General features: G+C 32.3%; 1 protein-coding gene across 1 annotated transcript in view; it reads left to right on the plus strand.

Annotated features, from left to right (window-relative positions):
• The first annotated feature begins 3,164 nt into the window (after positions 1-3,164).
• Positions 3,165-22,310, plus strand: part of LOC143049001 (pyrokinin-1 receptor-like) — a 29,710-nt gene continuing 10,564 nt past the window's right edge. The window contains exon 1 of the mRNA XM_076222825.1: positions 3,165-3,754. Within this exon, the coding sequence (XP_076078940.1) occupies positions 3,358-3,754 (397 nt within the window). The 5' untranslated portion in view covers positions 3,165-3,357. The remainder of the gene's footprint in view (positions 3,755-22,310) is intronic.

Raw genomic sequence — 22,310 nt, forward strand, 5'->3', positions numbered from 1 at the left:
GGGTCCTGATCCCCAAATCCCGGGCTTAAAATCATGAAATCCCGAGATGCAGAATTTAAAAAGAAGTTCCTATCACGAAATCCCGAAATCGAAAATTATATTCCCGGAATCCGTAAGGATCAATCCCCAAATCCCGAGCTTAAAAACACCCGATCCGTCGCCCCGAAAAAGGTTCTGCCTCCTTCTAATCTCTACCTTACTTTCATTTTTGCCAAATCACTATTTTCCCTTTCAACCATAAATTTTTATGCCCCATTTATGGACATTATGTTTTCTAGTCTGTGCATCCGTGCGTGCGTCCGTCCGTCCGTCTGCCCCGCTTTAGGTTAAAGTTTTTGGTCGAGGTAGTTTTAGATGAAGTTGAGCATGTTTTACTTATTAATATATATGCAAGTGGTATGACCCCTTAAATAGTAAACATTTCAAAGAAAACAGTAGACAGAATCAGGGACTTTCTATACTAACATAGAAAGTCCCTCACAGAATACAGAAAGTCTCTATATTTTAAAGTAGTATAATCGTAGTTTACATTTAGATAAACGCCGAAAAAATTCTCCTCTCTAAGGAGGTATAACAATTGTGGTTCTTGCGATCTAAACACCATGATATGAAACGCGAAAAAAATTGTCCTCGCTAAGGAGGTATAATAGTTGTGATTCTTGCGATCTAAACACAATGATATGGAGAACGCTCTGAATGGCTTATTTATTTTTCATTTTTATTTTATCTATCATACAATTGGTTATACTTGTGTCACATGTTTTACTTATTTTAATATATATGCCACTGGTATGATCCCTTAGATAGTAAACGTTAACATTGCAAAGAAAACAGTAGACATAATACAGAGAGTCTCTATATATTAAAGTAGTATAATCGTAGTTTACATGTAGATAAACGCGAGAAATAATTGTCATCTATAAGGAGGTATAATAGTTGTGGTTCTTGCGATCTAAACACCATGATTTTGAGAGCGCTCTGATTGGCTTATTCATTTTTCATTTTTGATATCTATCATACGATTGGTTGTATTTGTGTATGTTTCAAACCGGAAGTCTTATCTATGACTACAATTCAGTCTGATGACGGAATCATATCTGGACTCCTTTTTTGTCGTTTTTCTCCCAAAATAACTCAATCTTAATAATCATAAGAATGGATGACAAATGCGACTATGCATGTTACCTATAGGACACAGAGGCATTATGATTGATTTATTGTGGAAGGAAGAGAAGCGACACACAAAATGAGGTCTTCTCGTTTAATAGTATAGATTAGACCGTTGGTTATCCCATTTGAATGGTTTTACACTATTCATTTTAGGGCCCTTTATCCCTTGCTGTTCGGTGTGAGTCAAGGCTCCGTGTTGAAGGCCGTACCTTGACCTATAATGGTTTATTTGAATAAATTGTTACTTGGATGGAGAGTTGTGTCATTGCCACTCATACCCCATCTTCCTATATCTACTTAGTAAAAGTACATTGGAAACAGTAGGCTAAGCGTGTATTGAATTTGTGTCATAAGAAGCTGGCCATTTTATGGTTTTTACAATAAAAGTCCATCTGTCACTTATTTAGATACAATTAAACTCTAATTAATTTTACTACTAATTAAAAATCAATTGCATCCATTAGACCTCAAAGCTATGCATGTATTTGACTTTACATATGCATGTTGAATGATTGTTTGTACAATTTGTTTTATACTAGTGTAAACATCTATTATTTGATTTTCTAAGTACGTTTTCCTATTAAGTATTGAAAAGATTTTATTTTGTCTATCCTTTTGTTCAACTAAAAAAACATATGTTTAAAACTTATAATTTGGTTCGTAAGATGCGGGCTTCATCTACAAAAGACTCGCCATGGGAGTTTGGAAACAGTAATCATGATTATTAGATGAAAATCATTAAAATCTCAAATTGAAAAATATAAAATTAAAATTGCCAAATCTGATTCAGGCTATATACATGTACTTCTAGGGGCAATGTTACATATAGATAGTGATAAAAACTTTCCGAGTCGAAGAAGTAAAAATCACTTATAGAAGTATTAAGCTTACCAACTAACCTTCAAGCGGTACCGACCCAAATTGTCGACCTGGATACAGAACCATGGTCACCCAATCATTGCTCCCGTTCAAGCAGTTAAACCCTAGCTAAGAGAGTGTCCTGTTGACTGTGAGTGGGATACAAACGGGCAGCCATGTAGACGGAATGCAGACCTCTAATCCGATGTCTCGTGAATAGTTATCCCAATGTCTCCTGTGCATTAAAAGAACCTTGCAACAATACCCCAATGTGGTCTTCTGTGGTCTCCTGCAGGGTGAAATGTCTGCCACAATCTATAATATCAAAACTTTCCATAGGCAATATCCCGCTCTTTGACTCTTCAGACCGAAACTATTGTGTACTATTGTTAATTTGTTCTCGTCCTGTATTTAAATGACATAAACGCCTTAAAAGCTCGAACAAGCAAAACACAATTCATCACATAGCATTATACATATTAGATAGGGCACACAACTTGCAATGTATCTTATCTTTCTTTTTTTTGAGGGGGGGGGGGGGGGGGGAGGGGGCATTTACTTCTAATTGCATACGTAGCCAGGACCTAATTTATTTTAACGTTCACTATTTCGCCCTTCTAGTGCTGTTTTTCTTGCTCATTCGGAAATGTTGCTGAATAAATTTTGAGACTGACAATTGTTATAAATGTTTTTGTTTTGTTTGATAACCTTATTCGTTGATAATGTTTAATTCATAAAATAAAGATATATGTGACATTGATTTTTATGCATTAAATTCGAATAAGTGCTTAATTATAATACTTGTAATAATTATAATCGAATTACAAGTTCTTTGAAGCTTTCATTTTTTGTTTGTGTATTTCTATTTCACTTTTAATCTGTATTACTGTTGCATATTTATTATAAGTCAAACAACCATGAATGTTCTGTCTGAATTCCGTAAGTTTTGTATACTTTGCTAAGCATGGTATCCAGTAAAACAAACCGGATTAACCTTGTCATTGAATAACGAATCGCCTTGAAAGATGAAACCTTCCCGCAATCAATTATCAATGTTCAATAACATATTAAGATCTTATATTGTAGAAAGTTACAGTCAATCCTCATAGAGATTATTATTACAAAGAATCAGCGATCTCCCATCAAGTAGAAAATCAGTAAACTGACGACTTCAATGAATATATCAATTTACGTGTGTTCACGTCGGACCAATCATCGAGTTGAAAATCGTTATTGAAATATGTGAATAAAAGTTCCCGGGATAAACTAGAACGGATATATACATTTTTGTTAAATATGCTATAATGCCTCAAATTATAGGTTCTGAACATGGTAGATCGTTACCCTTTCGAAGGAAATTTAACTCGACTTTTAAGGAATGTTTCAGACAAGTTTAGTACCACTTCTAGTGATTTTCAAAATTCTTATAACAATTCTCCAAAAATTACGGAAAATTGGAATTCATATGGAAATAATTCTACTGGAATAAATGTAAACTTAGTAGAAAATTATACCTCTTTGAATGTTCAAGATTACTTAGGACCACAAAGGAATAAGTTTTTTATTGTGATTTGCTTAACTATTATTTATACAACTATTTTTGTGACTGGATTAATGGGGAACCTATTTACGTGTATTGTTATACTAAAGAATTTCTATATGAGAACAGTGACTAACTATTATCTCGCGTCTTTGGCACTGGCCGATTTACTCACCCTGACTTTCGGTAAGTTAAAACAAGATTATGTATTATGTATTATTTCATATTTAATGTATTATACTATTTTGGCTTTACTATTTTCTTTCATTCTCTGGAAGACTTTAGAGACTAGAAAATGAAGTTTTTAAGATTCTGAAGTTTTTAAGATTCTGCGGCATGTGTTAAATACCGAACGGAAAAAAACAACATATTTAGTAGTTATAAATAAACAGTGTGATGTAACTGTGTGGGACATATAACTACACAGAAACATCCATTCGGAATGATGACGTTATATCGAAGGCCTTATGTAGGGGGAGGTCCATGCATTTTTGCGTTTTTCTTTAGGAAGACTTGTTACAGTTACTAGTATTTGGTTGTTCAGTTAGCCACCTGTTGCAACCCAAAATTAGTTTTCTTAACTTTGAAAAACTTGCAAGAAGTAAATAATGATAATTTTAATATGTCTTTAATTGCATGACATATTTGCAACTGGACGTTTTGCAAAAGAACAACGATAAAGCAATCAATGAGACAATTTACTAGTTATAATCATTATTGTCATTAATGAGCACCAGTCTTGCTGAACTACACATTATATAATTTATTCTTAAGGACGCATACAAATGCAACACAATAAAACTTCCATGATATAAGTATAATAATACATAAATACCAAACAAACGAAGATTTCATAATATTTGAATGAATTTGATATACACTTGATCCAGCATAATCCTATTGTTTCATTTTGGAAACGATCTCTTAAAACAATTGCTCATTGTTGACGGCCGTACGGTGACCTATAGTTGTTAATGTCTGTGTCATTTTGGTCTCTTGTGGAGAGTTGTCTTATTGGCAATCATACCACAACTTCCTTTTTTATATACTAACTATTCGAAAAGTTACAAATGGAACGGTGGACTTATGTAGCTTTGATTTTGTACATGCTTTTGCAAATGGATGTTGTGTGCTAAATATAAAAAAAAGAAGATGTGGTATGATTGCCAATGAACTCCCCATAAGAGACCAAAATGACACAGAAATTAACAACTATAGGTCACCGTATGGCTTTCAACAATGAGCAAAGCCCATACTGCATAGTCAGCTATAAAAGGCCTCGAAATGACAATGTTTTACAATTAAAACGAGAAAACTAACGGCCTTATTTATATAAAAAAAAAAAAAATGAACAAAAAACAAATATGTAACACATTTATTTAAAAACAAACGACAACCACTGAATTACAGGCTCCTGACTTGGGACAGGCACATACATACATACATAATGTTGCGGGATTAAACATCTAAGCGGGATCCCCCCCCCCCCAACCTGGGACAGTGTTCACGATAACAGTACAACATAAGAACGAACTAGCAACATCAGATGGACAAAAATATAAGTGGACGTGGCTAGGTTGAAAATAATTATTCATTAAATCTTTCAAAAAAAAAATATAATTAAGCTTGTTAATTTTTATTTTAATTAAATTTATTCTGTATATTGGTAGAACATGCACTTTGCAGCATACATGTACTTTCCGTATAAATCATGAACATTTAAAATCTGTCGTTGCGCTCAAAGATAGAAGAATATTCAATAGCTTTCTTAAAACATACAAATAATCATATACCGAGAACGCTTACATAAAATGTATACGATACTTCAAATTCTAAAACAAACAAAAAGTCGACCATGTTTAATATGATAGAGTGGCTTAGTTTTACTGTACAAACATGTACATACCATTAGCCTTTCTTATAAAATGAATATTTTATTATATCAAATCTTCAGACATGTGCTGCTCTCCATTTTTCTGTACTATATTTGTCAGCAGCGCTTTTCCAGTTACATTAATCCCTTCGTAAATTTTACGGACGCCATCACGAGTTGGTTGACCGTTATGGAATAACCGTTTCACAAATGATATCGGATATGTTTCTTACGTCGTAACTACAATCCCCTTCCCTTTCATGATTTGACCTACCGAATTAGACTATTTACCGGATTTGTTATGATTTATCACATAAGCAACACGACGGGTGCCACATGTGGAGCAGGATCTGCCTACCATTCCGGAGCACCTGAGATCACCCCTAGTTTTTTGGTGGGGTTCGTATTGTTTATTCTTTAGTTTTCTATGTTGTGTCATATGTGCTGTTGTTTGTTTGTCTTTTTCATTTTTAGCCATGGCGTTGTCAGTTTGTTTTAGATTTATGAGTTTGACTGTCCCTTTGGTATCTTTCGTCCCTCTTTTTTAATCAAGACACCTTCTGTTTGAAATTTGACAACAGCATTGTGCAGCTTATTATTTAAGTGCAAATGAAAAACCATGACGAAGTAAAAAGTAAAGAAGATGTAAAGAAACATTTTGATGTGCAAACTCTTCAGTTATCAATAGGTAACAATCGATACACTTCGACACCAGAATCTGTACGTTAATTAACTGTTACAGTTCGCCATTTACAGTATGAAATATTTCTTGTCGATGATGTGTAATGAATTCGTAACAAATGTCAAAGTTATGACTTTTAGATTGATTGATTAGTGGTAGCTTGGCGTCCAGTGGCAAATATTTATTTCACGGTCAGGACAATGACTTTAAGATAGTAAAAAGAGACTGCTGATATCCCACTCTCGTTTCTACATGAGAAAAATAGATAACTGTACATAGCAATGTTCTCAGGAACAAACTAATTAGAAGTATCTGGGTTGCATTCTTTTATAAATTAAATTCTTAAAAAATTTCCTGAGAACATTTTCTATATTTAAAAAACGGTAAAATCCATGAGGTAAAATAATATAATAAAAATCTTCAATTAGATGAAAATAATTGAAAAAGCCACACAAATTAATTGCATTTCTATATGTTTGCATCAAAATTTGATTGTTTCAGAAAAAATCTATATCGATCATTCGTAAATCAAGAGGGCGGTATACATCCCATAATACTTCTAGTTACAAGACAATAATCTATAAAAGACTTGTAACATGTTTTGTTGAACAATAAACAACATTTGAAGTGTCTCGAGTAATAAAACTGTCAGTGAAAAAAGTTTCTGTAATTTGAACACATCATAGTAAGAGGAGGTAGCAACGATAATTTCTTTATTAAAAAGGCGCGTTACGCCCGCTATGTTGGAAACAATATGGCTTACAAACATACATATATAACAAACAATAACAATTACCAACACAGTGTGTCTTGTATCTGACAATAGTCATGCTTTATCTCTCTATATAGACAGGGAACGACTAATATCTCACAAGGACTCATTCCCCTGGCATCCTTAGTGACTTTAAAGAGCCTATTTTTAGACATTCTGTATTATTTCTGGATTAAGTATTTGTTTTCATTTATTTTCTGTATGGTTTAAGTTATAAGATCTATTTTCAATTAGAAATTTTTTCTTAATTTTTCATTAATTATAAAAAGAAATTGAATTCGGTTTAGTTTGTCACAATTTGTATATAATAGTTTAAAATTTACGGAAACTTTCTTGTATCAACCAGTCTTCTGGGTGGTCACTTATTCGAAATTTACATATCATTTGTCTATTTTTAAAGATTTTGGAAAGAAGATCGATGTTTCAAAGCTATAACTGTTAAATAAACAAATACGAACAGCAAGTACTAGTAGTGGAAACCAATGTTACAGTACTTGAGAACCCAACTCCTCCCTAAAGCTAAATAAATCTCTGTTGGTCTTAAACATAAAGTGGCAAATATTCTAAGAATTTAATGTATATATAAAAGAATTCATACGTACTATAAAAATTATTAATTAAACTTGACTGTACGCCAAGGAGACAACAAACCAACAACGAAACCTCTAAATAAATATACATATAAATGTCAACATAGACAGTCCTCTACAATAGGTGGCGGCACTTATACAAATAAAACTAATCGGAGATTTTTTTCAAGATATTCGCAGAATGATTGCTTTCGTCGCATTAATACGATTTTTTTACACAGAAACAAGTTCATTTTTTTCTACTCCTGATGAATTTCAGCTTGACATATTATACAGACAATTATCTATTATTAAGAACCATCTGAATGTTGACATACACATGTCTTTTGAATGTGTGTGTCATTGTGATTGTTTCCTTAAATTAATAAAAAAAAAACAAAAAAAAAAAAAAAACAGCATTTTTGTATCATAATTATTTTCCTAAGAAGTACGAACTGCACTACACATGTATGTATGATATACATGTACATGTCCAGTATGGTCGTTTTTGACTCATTTATTGGAATCTTTATTGTACTCCATTGACGACTAGTTTGTTGACATTACTGTATCTGTACCTATTTTTTATTGAAGACACATCTGTCGGACAACTTAACTTAGATCAAAGGAAAAAATGTAGGCTAGTTATCATTGAAATACAGTCAAGATACATTAATATCTTTTTAGAATAATGAATGAAATATGAATTCTTTTACATGGAATATGTAATTAAATAAGTATCGGGTTCAAATGAGGGATTTTAAAAGATCGAATTGCAGTTTGGAACTCAAATTGTAATTTTCTATTTCATTTCGATATTCTAATAGAAATATTCAAATGCACAAACAAGCAAAGTCGCATAGTAGTGCACTAAAAAGTGTGTACAATGTATGTGTAAGGGGCAGGACTTTTGAAAGTGACAAGCAAAAATTAATTCAATATAATTTAATAAGTTTATAGACGCAAACTAAATTAGCTTTTCAGTAAGTAGAAACATTTTGTTTCTCAATTTTAAAAACTGAAGACAAAAGTAAATGCATGGTATTATAAAATGAGTAGACTTATATGTCTTTGAAATTCATTTTATATGGATCGATATGATGCAATAATTACAGTAAACATATGTTTCATTATGATAAAGTTATTTTGATTGGTTAACATCTGAAATTAACTTTATTATGTAACGAAGATGACACGAGGACCAACAATAAAGTGCACAGGTATGTTAAAGGAAAACTTGGTAGAAATCGTGTTTTCATGATTCTAGCTAATAAAAATGTAATTATAAGTATTGAATACTTCTTTTTGTAATTTCATAGGGTTGTAAAAGCGTTGAGCGTGCGCACATTTTAGGATGAAGCGCTTCGGCGCTTCACACAAAATGTAATTCGATCAACACTTTTACACCCCCAATGAAGTTATAAAAAGACGCATACAATTCTTAAATGTGAATATAATCAACGTGTACCTTTGTCCTTTTTAAATATATCAATGTGGATTAGAAGGTTCATGTGGCACTTCATGCATCATGGAAAAATGCATGGAAATGTTTGTGATAAATCAATGATCAATTTATGAATATAACAGACATCAACAAGTTTCAACAACTGAAATACATGAGCCTGACTTCTGACAGTCACATACAGAATGTTGCAGAGTTAAATGTAACCATTTTGGTCAGTGGTCAGTATTCCACCAACTGCATGAAGCACCACAAGAAAAAAAAATCGGTCATAAATAACTTAACCTATCAGACTGGCACGAAACACAAAAATTCACAGTAACAACATAAAAACAAAAATGAAATTATAGTGAGCTCTTCTCTGGTGTGCCATATGAGATGCATAGTGTGTTGCATCAATTAGCTTGCGCTACAATTTGACTTTATTGTCTGATACAGTTTCAACGTGATGTAATTACTAAAGCTTCCATGTTGTTCGATTTAGAGAAAACAAGAAAGATAGATTAAATTTAGCTTGAAAAGTGCAAAGACAATCTTCTAACTATTCAATTTGTCACGTAAAGAATAATCGAAAATTGAAGAATTTTTTTTTTTTGCATGTTCGTATATCATTACGTTGATATGGTGCTTAAGCTTAAATCAGTCATACTTGTACTTAGAATTAATAAGAAAATGACCGACTTCATGAATGTTGTACAAAACTAATTTAAAACTACACGTGCGTCTGTTTCGGGGTCCTTTCTTTTTGTATTCTTTAATGTTTTGGGCATTTTTCTCTATTCTATCTATTTTGTCCATTTTAATCATTTCTTTCTATTCTACCACCCATTATTCTCTATTCTTTTAGGCCAATTTTTTTATTAAGAATAAACAAGAAAGATAAATTAAATCTCGTTTGAAAAGTGCAAAGACAATCATCTAACTATTCAATTTGTCACGTAAAGACTAATCGAAAATTGAAGAAAAACTAATTTGAAAACCTTTTTTTTTTTTTTTTTTTGTATTTTCTTATATTATTAGTTCGATAACTTGCCTTTGAAAATCGCATTTGGTTAAAAAAAAAAAATAAAAAAAAGAATGATCGAATTCATGGATTTTGTACAGAACAAAACTACTTATCGGACCACAGATGAATTATCACGTTGTGATTGGTTAAATGCCGTCACGTGGTGACCCCCTATGAGACCGTATGGGGTTAGTAAGTTTCATATGGGGTTCATGACGCGTTAATGGCGACGTCATCTATTAATGTTGTTGTGTTTCATTGTTTATTTTTCAATAAAACGCCGCAGAAAAAGTCCAGCGTCCGATAAATTCGTTATACGGTTAACTACTGACCCCCTACGGATCCATAGAGGGTGAATAAAATTCATAGGGGACTCGGCCTCCGGCCTCACCCCTATGGATTTTACTAACCCTCTATGGTCCGTATGGGGTCAGTAGCGAACCATATAACTTAAAATGTACATGAGTGTCTTGGTGAGGTATTTCAGTATTCTTCAATGTTTGGGGCATTTTTCTCTTTTCTGTTTATTTTTGTCTATCTTTTCTTTGTATTTAAGCACCCATTTTTTCTATTCTTTTTTAGTCAATTTTTCCAAGTTTCTCGATTAAGAATAAACAAGAAAGTCAAATCAAATTTAGCTTGAAAAGTACAAAGACCATCATCTCGCTATTCAATTTGTCACGTAAAGAATAATCGAAAATTGCATGTTGAACTTCGTTTAGCAATACTACGGTACGGTGCCTTTGAAAAATTCATATATATATGTTTTTAAAAAATAAGAAACTGATCGACTTTATGGATGTTGTACTGCAACAGTCACAGAACAAAACTACATGTGTGTGTGTGTGGGGGGGGGGGGGGGGGGGGTGTCCTTCATTTCTGTATTCTTTAATATTTTGGGCAATTTTCTTTATACTATTTATTTTGTCCATTTTAATCATTTCTTTATATTCTAGCACTCATTATTCTCTATTCTATTATGGTCAATTTTTCCAAGTTTCTCGATTAAGAATTAGACAAGAACGATAAATTGAATTTAACTTGAAAAGTGCAAAGACAATAATCTGTAGTGACTGATCAATTTGTCACGTAAAGAATAATCGAAAATCGAAGAATAATAATTTGAAACTTTTTTTTGCATGTTTTTCAATCATTCTGTCGATAAAGTGCCTTTGAAAAAATCATATTTGTTTAAAAAAAGAAATAAGAAAATGACCGACTTCATTCTCCATTATACAAACCTCTCTCAGACCCCCCCTACGTGTACACAAGATAAAATATTTCACGATTTTCCTTCACTGAAATTACGTTTGTTTTTTTCGTTGAATATTCTACTTTCTATAAATTTATAGTTTTCACACTAAGCTGACAGATCAGTACACGGAAGTCATTTATAATCAGCTATCCCTATACACGTTCTTTAATCATCGATAAATCTATTTCATTTTAAATGTAAATTGCAATTGAATTAAATCAACAGCGCATTTAATTATAACATACAGCAGCCGACATCAATTTCAATTAGTAGCGATATTAAATTAAAATCTAAAACAGCCATTCATTATAAATAAGTTTCTATCAAAGATAAGGCTCAAAAATTTGTTTATATTATTTATATAAACAATAACCATAAAAATTGACAACATTGAAAATTAAAGTAATACTTTTAACCAATCAGAAGACAGTAAATACACAAAATTTATTTATTTTATAATAAACTATAGATCTTTACGGATCATTAATCGCCGTAAAACGTAAGAAATTGACGTTACCATTTGAGACGCAATATCGTGCTTAACGTCTCGGTTATATTCCTAATTATATTAATTTTCACAAACGAAGTCTAAGTCTTGTCCAATCAAAATTTTCCAGTACATGCACATTGTTGAAAAATCAAGACATGTGTCATGTGTCATGTGTCATGTGTGCTTGTATTAAACATCAAATCGTTTATCGTATTTTGACTTTTTAGATATAGGAAGATGTGGTGTGAGTGCCAATGAGACAACTCTCAATCCAAATAACAATTTAGTAAACCATTATAGGTCAAGGTACGGCCTTCAACGCCATAAAAATAGTATGTAACAATGTTCGCTACAGTTTCAACATATTAATTCTAAAAGATTGTTATAAATTGATAAGCTGCATGCAAATAAAGAATTAAAAAAGCAGAAAAAAGGGTCCGTGATCTTATTTGGACTAGATTGTTTATAAAGTTAACATTGACATATTTTTTTCTTTCAAAAGCAATGAAAAAAGAACAAGGATTTTATTAGAATTGAAATAAAGCATATAAAACACTATTATAGTTAATAGAAAAATGAAAAGAAAAGTAATGGTTAACGGGCAAAGTTTTCATGGATAAAACCAGAGGATTCCGAATATCCAATAAAAATTGAAAATCAAGAGAAGCAAAGGATACGATTCAATATAATATACAAAAGTAACAGAAATTAGAACTTTCCAGTTGTACAGTGTATATAATATTTTTGTATATATACTTTGTTGCATTATCTGTCACTGCAATTTGAATTTGATTTAGTTTAAGCAATGGTGGCGAAAACTTGATTGAGATTTCAACAGTTTCCTATCTAATCAAATAATAAGAATAGTTTTACATTGACTACAAAAACAGGAGTAACAACATATTATGAAATAAGAATATGAGCAGCGAGGATCTTATAGCAATCGATCTTGAATTAGCAGGTTCATCAACTTATTAAAAAAGAATCATTTCCATATATGGTTCTAACATTGTGGTATCACGTCAGAGTAATGGTTCGTCGATATTTCACAAGTTTGTTCATCGGGAACGTACCATGATTTAGAACAAATATCAAATTATGAATGATATTACGTACTGACTTGTTGTTTTTTTTTTCTTTCGAAACGAAGAAAACTGGTAAAAGGAATAAATTTATATATACATGTTAAAAAGTATTAAAAAATACCCTATCCAAGGTTAATAAAAGAAAAAAAAGGTCCACAAAATCAGACGTTAGACTGTACAAACCATTAGAAAGTATGGCAAACAATTGTCATCATTCCTGACTCGGTCAGGGATTTCCCAAAGAAAACGATCGTGGGTGAAATCTGGTTTCATATACTATCAGATTTGGCATAGGACATATTACAATTTGTGTGCGTGATATATGTATGTTTGCCCTTAATGGATCTAGGACAAAACAGGGAATATAATCTATTAGATTCATTAGATATAAATCAAAATGTTCAGAAACCATCGATCAGTTTTAAAGGACATACCATTAGCACTGAGCACTTCGATAATGAATGCAAAATTAGCTTGTAATAGCGCTACGATATCCTTGATCCGTCAAATAGATAATTCAAAAAGACGAATAAGTTAATTTAGCTAAATCAGGAAAATTAGTCAGATTTTAAAAGTGCTAAACTAAGTGTTTTCAAATGTTGAATTTAATGATTAAATGCTTTATTGATTTAATTAGTCATCACGTATAATAGTACTACATGTAGTATAAAAATTATACATAACACATAGCTGAGAGGGTGATAGAGCAGATTGTTACCCCGAGAAAACATTGTCAACCGCGTCGAAGCCAATCGCACCGGTGTCATCGATAGATACACTTTTCACTATTAATTTATTATTCCCAATTCAACTGCAATTCCGATTCAATATACACAAATAAAATGATCATTAAAACAATTTCCCCTGAATTTATTCCTCACTTTTCCATGAGCCAATTTCTAAAAGTCCTTCATTCTGTTCTAAACTTCACAGCATATCACACATATTAGAATTAAATGTGTACCGCTAGGTTTTAATGAGATTTTTAATGTACTCTCTAATATGAAATAACTTGTAAATCATTTTGAATTTTAGTTCAGTAAAATTGTTGATAATTATGTTATAATACAACATATTAATATAGACTTTTTTTTAGATATTTGAATACTAGTACATGTAGTTTTGTCAATTGCAAATTTGATCATGTGATTGGAACAAATGCAGGTGAAATGCCCCTTAACCCTTTTCCTAATACGTTTATCATGTACAAGTCACCTACTATATTAAAAGGGACGTTCTATAAGCTAGAGAGGGAAAACAATGGAAAATGCTAGTACTATAGTACCTATGCATTTACATAAACCATTTGCAGTTGTATATTAAATTTGAGTATAATATTTACTTTGCTTAACCATTCTCCATGCCACGATAATTGCATAATCTTTCACTGGGATTTGAATTGGATTTTTTTTTTGCAGATTTCAAATCTAAAGTACAAATTTATAGCCCTTTTATTATTTGTTTGTTGGCAATCATGGCGTAAAATTGAGATTTTACAGTTCCCTATAGATTAAAAAGATATTTAATAATTCGCAAAGTAAATCGTGGTGTCGACGTTATCGTCTGCAAGATCTAAATTATAGATTTCATTGACCTAGCTGTAATCACTTTCCAATAATGATTATCTCGAATAAAAAACCTCCCACACAGAAGTCAGAGAGGGGTGAATGTAGTAATTATTAGGTTATCCATATCATTCAGATGGTTGATCACAAGGGCATGATACTAATGACGTTGTATAGTTTATTACTAGATTCCTGAAGCTCGTCGCAATCGAATTCGAAATAAAGCAATTTTGAAAACACTTGCAATAAAAAGCTAAATTTTTAGGAGATGGCGCGGCTTAACAACATTTGGTTTTCGAGGTTATCAAAATGGTTTCGGAAACATTTACACCCATATTATATACTATTGTTACGTAACTTAATAAATTTATGCTTGATATAGAATAAATGGATAAAACAAAAAAGAGGTAATGACTAATTTGAAATATTTCTAAACAAAAGTTAGGCAATAGTTTTCGTATTTTGCCAACTGCTTTTGAGAAATAATTATATCATTCTTGCCTCGAGTGCAGGAGTTCAGGGTTCGATCCGCGGCCGGGCCGGTCCGGAGGAGATGAGCTAATACAAACATTGGTATTTGCTTATTCTCAGCAAAGCTAACGTTGCATTGAGGATCCGGCGTAAGTTTGAATACTTGCTGGCTTAAATCAGGAAAGCGTGTAATGATACACAATAATTATAAGTAAGGGGCTGGAAGAGGCCTTCATTTCTGTATTATTTTATTTTCTAACCATTTTTCTACATTCTTTATACTTTTACCAACTCTTTTGACATAAGTTAACTCAAGTTAAATTTCAATTAATTACTGTGTTATGTCCATGCATGTTTCAAATGATTTTGTTGTGTATATAGATATATGGTTATGTTACTGTCGTATTGTTATATACCATATATCATACTCGATCTTTTAAGTTTATTTCTGTACGAGTAACTTGAATATTTGAAGAATGTATTTAAGATTATTTAAAGTTTAGAAGTAAATACAAAAATAATGGTTGATGCTCAATATTTGTTTTAGCGTAATATGCACACGAATATTATCCCATCGACTGTCGACTTTATCCCATAAAAATACTCATCAAAAGATTTTTGTACGCCAGACACGTGGTTTCGTCTGCACATGACTCATCAGTCGAATGCCAGCATTCAACTCCAAAAGTTTCGACATTTGATGCTAGACAACACTATGGAGACCTATTGTTGGAGGAAGGGTACTAGAATAATTGTAGTATTTAGAGTAATTTAAAATTTAAAACTGCGAATTTACAGAAAATGAACATAATATAAAAGCCTTTTTTGTCAATACAAAAGTACTGACGACTTGGCTGGTGATTAAGATTTTTTTAAATTAGTGTTTTTCAATGTCGACATTGAAATTCATTTTGGAATTATTCTTTGCTTTTACGCGTTGTCAGACTAACACGCAGCTCTCAGTGGACTTTGAAACCTAAATCACACTAAAACTACATGTTAAATGTCTTGTTTCTTTTTCAAACGAAATTAGCTTTTGACGTAAAATCTAATTTGCGACAATCTATTCCTTAATGTTTATACTTTTATGCTCCTTTGTTGATTTTAGCTTTGTTTTACGTTGGTATTATTAACGTGGTGGCGAGAGATGAAACGATAACTTTAACTAATTGACCATGTAATTGATGTTCGGTGTTAACAGAGAACAATGACAGTGGTTTATTGCTCTGTAATTGATTATCAAAGAGAAACAAGACTATTTTGCTGATAAAGTTTGTTGCACTTTAGGATTTTTACGTTTCACATATAAATGATTCGATGCATGCAATAATTACAGTCTAGAAATTCATATAATTTTGAAGAATTTCTGACGTGATGAATTATTTATTTTGAATAATTGACTGTTTCGGAATCTAATGGACTATGGAATTATTGACCGTCTTGGAATCTAAAGGACTAATGGGTAATTTTATTGTTCGTACACCATATTTCATAGTAATCCATGCAGACGTTGATCTTATGAAACGTCTGAATATATGGTTCGAATAATTTAAAACTGTCATACATTTTGTTTGACATACTTATTTCGGGAGTAAAATTGGGTTAAAAGGTTAGTATCAAGAAGATTGATCACGTTCAAGCTTAGTTTAAGACATTATTTTGGCTTTGGAATCCTTTTGCTAATACCATACATGAAATTCCTACTCACTCAAAACACATAAAGTGCTACCTCGTCTTCTATCACATATAATCAGGTAATATATCAATAGTTAATGCCTACTCAAAGAATGCTTTTAATTGATAAGACATAATTATTTGAAAACATAGAAATAACTCTATCAGTGGCGGATGCAGGTATTTTCGAAAGGGGGGGGGGGGTGCTAGCCCAGGGCAAAGGGGGGGGGGTGCAGGGGGGGTGCAAACATATGTCCCGATTCAAATGCATTGATCGGCCAAAATAAAGGGGGGGTGCGGACCCCCGGAACCCCCCCTCTGGATCCGCCACTGTCTATTATTGTGTCAGACAATCTTGAGGTCTGGTTATCCTATCTCGAGCTACAGATAATAAAAAAGATGAGGTTGACATCTTTGTTATAATAAAACATGCAATTATAGCCATCTTAAAATATTATAACGTCGAAATTACATTGTTCAAAATGAAAATAGGAAAGATGTGGTACGATTGCCACTTAGATAACCATATATTCACCATTCAGAGTATATGTCTTCTTGTGGCCTTCGCTAGTGAGCATACCGATTCGTGCTAGATAGTTACAAAGACCACAATGTGAAAAAATGAAGTTATTTTGATAAATTGGTGGTCGTATACTAGTCGAACTACCGATTACTATCCTGGGCCGGTGAGTTCGAATCCAGAATATGGCAAGTGTGCTACCCTCTAATCTTAATTGACTAAAATGGTCAGTTTGCCTATTAAAGGTCGGTGGCTTTCTCCGGGCAATCCGGTTTTTTCCACCAATAGAAATTGACACCCACGAAATGGCATACTAGTAATAGTGCTGAAAGTAGCGTTGAACACCAGTAAATGAATCGGTTAACTAGTAAGTAAGTAAGTAAGTAAGTAAGTAAGTAAGTAAGTAAGTAAGTAATGACTTTATTTAAAGAGGGTGACTCAATTAGCTTTCGCTAATCTACCTTGAGGCCCGTACTACTCAATTATTCAACCTGTTAACGAAGTCCGCATAATAAAACATGCACGTAATTACGCATCACCATCAACAATAAGAAAGCCAAATACCGTAAGATTATATATATAAAAGGTCCCCCGACGAAATGGGTTTTATAACCTGATGATTTTCAGAGATGGTTTCATACTGCGTGGAAGTCGTTTTGATTATATTCAATGATTAAACATAAAAGCAGAAATTACGAAATATTTTGAACAGTTCAAGAGACATCACCAACCATCAACAATTGACTTAGGAAACATAGACGTTCAAACAAAGATAAACAATAAATAACTCATGATCTTGAATAAAATACAAAGTCATTTGAATTTGATTAATGTTGGAAATATAGATATAAATGTCTTAACGCTTTATGACCCTTCTGTACTATATTATCCCATTGTGTTCTTTGTGTTATGGAGGCAATTAGTTTTTATTACTGATCTAGAACATATAAAAAAAGTCGTTTATTAACGATACAAATCTAACAATTGTCTAATATATCATTGGATTTCAAAGAATGCTTTTCTAAGATAAGGAATAATTTTCGAAAGAGGTAGACAGATAGCGATATCGCACAGTTCAATATTAAAAACAATTCCTCAAAGTATACAAGTTAGACTGTTAACTATACATAAGGTTGTCATATCTTAGTTTTTATTGAAAAATAATAGGATAAAGCAATGCTGTTCTTGGTAATTTTCAGTCATACTAAATGCACCCTTTAAATAGCTTTTTTTTCTTTTTAAAACTTTATTCCACGTTTGTGAAGAATCAACGATTCGCCACGTAAGCACTGCAAAGAATAAAAACATAAAAATTCTCCACGTTAGCCATGCAAAGAATGAAAACATAACAATTCACCATGATAGGAAAGCAAAGAATAAAAACTATAACAATTCGCCACGTAAGCAATGCAAAGAATAAAAACATAACAGTTCGCCACGCTAGCAATGTAAAGAATAAAAACATAAGTTCTCCACGTAAGCAATGCAAAGAATAAAACATAACAGTTCGCCACGTTAGCAATACAAAGAATAAAAAAACATAACAGTTTGCCTCGTAAGCAATGCAAAGAATAAAAACATAACAGTTCTCCATGATAGGAAAGCAAAGAATAAAAACTATAACATTTCGCCACGTAAGCAATGCAAAGAATTAAAACATAACAGTTCTCCACGTAAGCAATGCAAAGAATAAAAACATAACAGTTCGCCACGTTAGCAATACAAAGAATAAAAACATAACAGTTCGCCACGTAAGCAATGCAAAGAATAAAAACATAACAGTTCGCCACGTTAGCAATACAAAGAATAAAAACATAACAGTTCGCAACGTAAGCAATGCAAAGAATAAAAACATAACAATTCTCCACGTTAGCCATGCAAAGAATGAAAACATAACAATTCACCATGATAGGAAAGAAAGAATAAAAACTATAACAATTCGCCACGTAAGCAATGCTAAGAATAAAAACATAACAGTTCGCCACGTTAGCAATGCAAAGAATAAAAACATAAGTTCTCCACGTAAGCAATGCAAAGAATAAAAACATAACAGTTCGCCACGTTAGCAATACAAAGAATAAAAAACATAACAGTTCGACACGTAAGCAATGAAAAGAATAAAAACATAACAGTTTGCCACGTTAGCAATGCAAAGAATGAAAACATAACAATTCACCATGATAAGAAAGCAAAGAATAAAAACTATTACAGTTCTCCACGTAAGCAATGCAAAGAATAATAACATAACAGTTCGCAACGTTAGCAATGCAAAGAACAAAAACATAACAGTTCGCAACGTAAGCAATGCAAAGAATAAAAACATAACAGTTCGCAACGTAAACAATGAAAAGAATAAAAACATAACAGTTCGCCACATTAGCAATACAAAGAAAGAAAACATAACAATTAACCACGATAGGAAAGTAAAAAATAAAAACATAACAATTCTCCACGTAAGTAATGCATAGAATAAAAACATAACAGTTCGCCACGTAAGCAATGAAAAGAATAAAAACAGAACAGTTTGCCACGTAAGCAATGCAAAGAATAAAAACATAACAGTTCGCCACGTTAGCAATGCAAAGAATAAAAACATAACAATTCACCATGATAGGAAAGCAAAGAATATAACTATAACATTTTGCCACGTAAGCAATGAAAAGAATAAAAACAGAACAGTTTGCCACGTAAGCAATGCAAAGATTAAAAACATAACAGTTCGCCACGTTAGCAATTCGAAGAATAAAAACATAACAGTTCGCAACGTAAGCAATGCAAAGAATAAAAACATAACAGTTCGCAACGTAAGCAATGAAAAGAATAAAAACATAACAGTTTGCCACATTAGCAATGCAAAGAATGAAAACAGAACAATTAACCACGATAGGAAAGCAAAGAATAAAAACATAACAGTTCGCAACGTAAGCAATGCAAAGAATAAAAACATAACAATTCTCCACGTTAGCCATGCAAAGAATGAAAACATAACAATTCACCATGATAGGAAAGCAAAGAATAAAAACTATAACAATTCGCCACGTAAGCAATGCTAAGAATAAAAACATAACAGTTCGCCACGTTAGCAATGTAAAGAATAAAAACATAAGTTCTCCACGTAAGCAATGCAAAGAATAAAACATAACAGTTCGCCACGTTAGCAATACAAAGAATAAAAAAACATAACAGTTTGCCTCGTAAGCAATGCAAAGAATAAAAACATAACAGTTCTCCATGATAGGAAAGCAAAGAATAAAAACTATAACATTTCGCCACGTAAGCAATGCAAAGAATTAAAACATAACAGTTCTCCACGTAAGCAATGCAAAGAATAAAAACATAACAGTTCGCTACGTTAGCAATACAAAGAATAAAAACATAACAGTTCGCAACGTAAGCAATGCAAAGAATAAAAACATAACAGTTCGCCACGTTAGCAATACAAAGAATAAAAACATAACAGTTCGCAACGTAAGCAATGCAAAGAATAAAAACATAACAATTCTCCACGTTAGCCATGCAAAGAATGAAAACATAACAATTCACCATGATAGGAAAGCAAAGAATAAAAACTATAACAATTCGCCACGTAAGCAATGCTAAGAATAAAAACATAACAGTTCGCCACGTTAGCAATGCAAAGAATAAAAACATAAGTTCTCCACGTAAGCAATGCAAAGAATAAAAACATAACAGTTCGCCACGTTAGCAATACAAAGAATAAAAAACATAACAGTTCGACACGTAAGCAATGAAAAGAATAAAAACATAACAGTTTGCCACGTTAGCAATGCAAAGAATGAAAACATAACAATTCACCATGATAAGAAAGCAAAGAATAAAAACTATTACAGTTCTCCACGTAAGCAATGCAAAGAATAATAACATAACAGTTCGCAACGTTAGCAATGCAAAGAACAAAAACATAACAGTTCGCAACGTAAGCAATGCAAAGAATAAAAACATAACAGTTCGCAACGTAAACAATGAAAAGAATAAAAACATAACAGTTCGCCACATTAGCAATACAAAGAAAGAAAACATAACAATTAACCACGATAGGAAAGTAAAAAATAAAAACATAACAATTCTCCACGTAAGTAATGCATAGAATAAAAACATAACAGTTCGCCACGTAAGCAATGAAAAGAATAAAAACAGAACAGTTTGCCACGTAAGCAATGCAAAGAATAAAAACATAACAGTTCGCCACGTTAGCAATGCAAAGAATAAAAACATAACAATTCACCATGATAGGAAAGCAAAGAATATAACTATAACATTTTGCCACGTAAGCAATGAAAAGAATAAAAACAGAACAGTTTGCCACGTAAGCAATGCAAAGAATAAAAACATAACAGTTCGCCACGTTAGCAATTCGAAGAATAAAAACATAACAGTTCGCAACGTAAGCAATGCAAAGAATAAAAACATAACAGTTCGCAACGTAAGCAATGAAAAGAATAAAAACATAACAGTTTGCCACATTAGCAATGCAAAGAATGAAAACAGAACAATTAACCACGATAGGAAAGCAAAGAATAAAAACATAACAATTCTCCACGTAAGTAATGCATAGAATAAAAACATAACAGTTCGCCACGTAAGCAATGCAAAGAATAAAAACATAACAGTTCGCGACGTAAGGAATGTAAAGAATGAAAACATAACAATTCACCACGATAGGAAAGTAAAGAATAAAAACATAACAGTTCGCGACGTAAGCAATGCAAAGAATTAAAAAATAACAATTCACCAAGTCAGCAATGCAAAGAATAAAAAAAAAAAAAACGTAACAAATCACCAAGTTAGCAATACAAAGAATAAAAACATAACATTGGAAATGGACGTCGCACTCTAAAGCATATAAATGAACCAAAATTTAAAAACATGCAAGACCAACACAGGCTAGAGGCTCCTGATCTTTGACTGGAGCGAAAATACAGCGGGGTTAAACATGTTTTGAGAGATCTCAATCTTCTACCCTATACATTTTGTACCTCAAGCCAATGTAGATTAAAGAAACACATATAGCAATACACACAGTAAATCTCAGCTCAGTTAAAAATAAGTCCGAAAAATGAGTATGACTATCTATTATAGTTTAAGCAATAGGTTTAGATAACCACTACTAACCGTGTATGAAATAAGTCCCGCCTCCTTATTACCTTATATGGAATATAAAGGGACGTAACTCCACTACTAACCGTGTATGAAATAAGCCCCGCCTCCCAACTAACCTAATATCAAATATACACGGATTTCACGGGGACGCTTTTAACCAATCATATTCCTAGAAATGTATAGGAGGTAAGATAAAT

Source organism: Mytilus galloprovincialis, chromosome 10 (assembly GCF_965363235.1).
Source record: "Mytilus galloprovincialis chromosome 10, xbMytGall1.hap1.1, whole genome shotgun sequence".
In the NCBI taxonomy this organism is placed as follows: Eukaryota; Metazoa; Mollusca; class Bivalvia; order Mytilida; family Mytilidae; genus Mytilus; species Mytilus galloprovincialis.